The sequence below is a fragment of the Megalobrama amblycephala genome, linkage group LG16 (assembly GCF_018812025.1).
Source record: "Megalobrama amblycephala isolate DHTTF-2021 linkage group LG16, ASM1881202v1, whole genome shotgun sequence".
In the NCBI taxonomy this organism is placed as follows: domain Eukaryota; kingdom Metazoa; phylum Chordata; class Actinopteri; order Cypriniformes; family Xenocyprididae; genus Megalobrama; species Megalobrama amblycephala.
This window is the reverse complement of record NC_063059.1, coordinates 13,386,925-13,388,976: the sequence shown is the minus strand read 5'-3', so window position 1 is coordinate 13,388,976 and position 2,052 is coordinate 13,386,925. Positions and strand designations below refer to the sequence as shown.

General features: G+C 30.6%; 1 protein-coding gene across 1 annotated transcript; it reads left to right on the top strand.

The window, feature by feature from the left end:
- The first annotated feature begins 215 nt into the window (after nucleotides 1–215).
- Nucleotides 216–2,052, top strand: ly6d (lymphocyte antigen 6 family member D). The gene is made up of 3 exons (XM_048162037.1): nucleotides 216–344; nucleotides 1,139–1,234; nucleotides 1,740–2,052. Exons 1-3 carry the CDS (start codon nucleotides 260–262, stop codon nucleotides 1,820–1,822), a joined length of 264 nt encoding a protein of 87 aa, XP_048017994.1. The 5' UTR covers nucleotides 216–259; the 3' UTR covers nucleotides 1,823–2,052.

Sequence of the window (2,052 nt, the reverse complement as noted above, 5' to 3'; positions counted from 1 at the left end):
AAAAGAGTCAAAAAGGTTAGAAAAAGATGCCCTATAGGCTTGATAGAAGTTCTTGGATCTTGCATGTTGGCTCAAGGACAGACAATAAGCTAAGCACAGAGAATTACCAAAACTGCATTGTACAAAATCATTTTACTTCCTTGTCCAGGAACTAGCAGACATGTATATCTAGTTACATGAAACCTGTCATGCTGCATACTGTTCTGCTTTAACAAGAATGTATTTTGGTAAAAGGTGTAACCAAGGTATATAAAGAATCATGTTCCTCTGCGTGACCAGACCAGTTTTCATCATGAAGATGCTAGTGTGTGCTTTCATTGTGGTGCTCCTCTGCAGTGCATCAGGTAAGATGAAAGCTTTTCTTTCTCTTTCTTTCTTTCTTTGGTGGAAGAAGTAGCTACATATCTTTTACTTGACTTAAAGTAAAAGTGTAATTTTTGAATATTATTCAACCGATTAATTGAAAACAATCCACTGAAATGAATATTTGTTTACGTACACTGTAAAAAAAAAAAAATTCTTGATTTGTTATCACAACACTATCAACTTCAATAATTAATGTGGTTCAGATAACATAATATTTTGAGTTTCTGTTGCTAAAACCAATAACCTTTATTGTATTAACTCAAATTTTTAATTTCAATGAACTCAAAATTTTAAGGCAACCAGGTAACTTGCTTTTTTTTTAAGTTAAACCAACAATTCTTTTTTTTACAGTGTACTGGACTATAATGTATAATGCTTACGTACTGCACTATAATGTCTTGGAGTAAGTTTGAAATGTAGTTAATTGAAATTAAAAAGTTCTACAAAATACTCTGATAAAGTGCAGGTAAATTTCACAATTGAAGACTTCAGATGCAAAAACCTCTATAAGTGCCGTCTGAAATTTTCTTCTAAAATGAGCATTTTTATCAAGTTTGTATATGTTTAGGTTCACTAATTCCACTTTAATGGCAATTAATAGGTCCTTTTCATTGCCATTAAAGTGAAATAACTGAACATAAACATACGAGCTTGATAAAAATGCTTATTTTAGAAGAAAATTTCAGACGGCACTTAGAGGCTTTTGCATCTGAAGTCTTCAATTATTATCTATTTGTCTAATGTCTATTTGTCTAATGTAATCTCTCATCAGTGCACTCGCTGACATGTTACACCTGTGTGGATGGGGACTGCAAGACCCCAACCGAATGCCCCACCTCAAGCAATTTCTGCAAAACGGTTTCAACACGTAAGCAAACAATATTAAAATAAAACAATTTAATATTATTAAAATAAAGTTATTTACTGAATTATCAATAGTCAGTTACAGTGAGTGTTATTTTAATAGGCTATCATTGATATACTATTATATTTTTATTATATTTATATAATTTTTATATTAGATTTTTGTTTGTTTTTTATTTTAATTTTAGTTAAACTTTTTGTAATTTTGTTGTGTTTTTGTGATTTTTAAAAAATATCTATATAGTTTTAGTTTTTTTATTAGTTTATATTTTAATTTGTAGTTTAGTTTTAGATATGTTGTGTTGGCAGCTAACTGAAAATATTTTTTTTTTTTTTTTTTTAATGGTTTATTTCTATAGTTCATGATAATGACCCTGCAACAGCTTCATATTTATTACCCCTCCACTGGTGATTAAAAAAGTAAAATGTAATTTCTTCATTAGAGGTCTATATTGTATAAATCTAGAAAGGATATTAACCTGTTTTTCTTGATATGTTTTTAACTGCAGCCACTGTGTTCTCCCGGACATGCGAGGAGTTCTGTGTGCCAGGAGTGAACGTCTACTGCTGCACTTCTGATCTGTGTGACTGATCTCTCAATGTCACCAATCCTGTTGATCTACTGTCCTTGAGTCAGGCACTAATGTTCATTGTAATAACGCAGTAGCACTGTTTTTTTTTCTTTTTTTCAGATTCTTTTTCCATCTGACTCAACATGGATTGTTTTACATATCTCTGCTTAAAGGAATTTCTAATTAGTGTGATTTCTGTCCCAGCTCTGTATGATTTGATTTATGAATGAAATAAATCTACTCAATAAAA

What these genes read in the sequence shown, in the direction of transcription:
- ly6d (XM_048162037.1), top strand. Translation starts at nt 260, where the DNA reads ATGTTCCTCTGCGTGACCAGACCAGTTTTCATCATGAAGATGCTAGTG. An exon ending in GCTCCTCTGCAGTGCATCAG is followed by an intron (nt 345 to 1,138) that starts GTAAGATGAAAG and finishes ATCTCTCATCAG; the next exon opens with TGCACTCGCTGACATGTTAC. An exon ending in CTGCAAAACGGTTTCAACAC is followed by an intron (nt 1,235 to 1,739) that starts GTAAGCAAACAA and finishes TTTTAACTGCAG; the next exon opens with CCACTGTGTTCTCCCGGACA.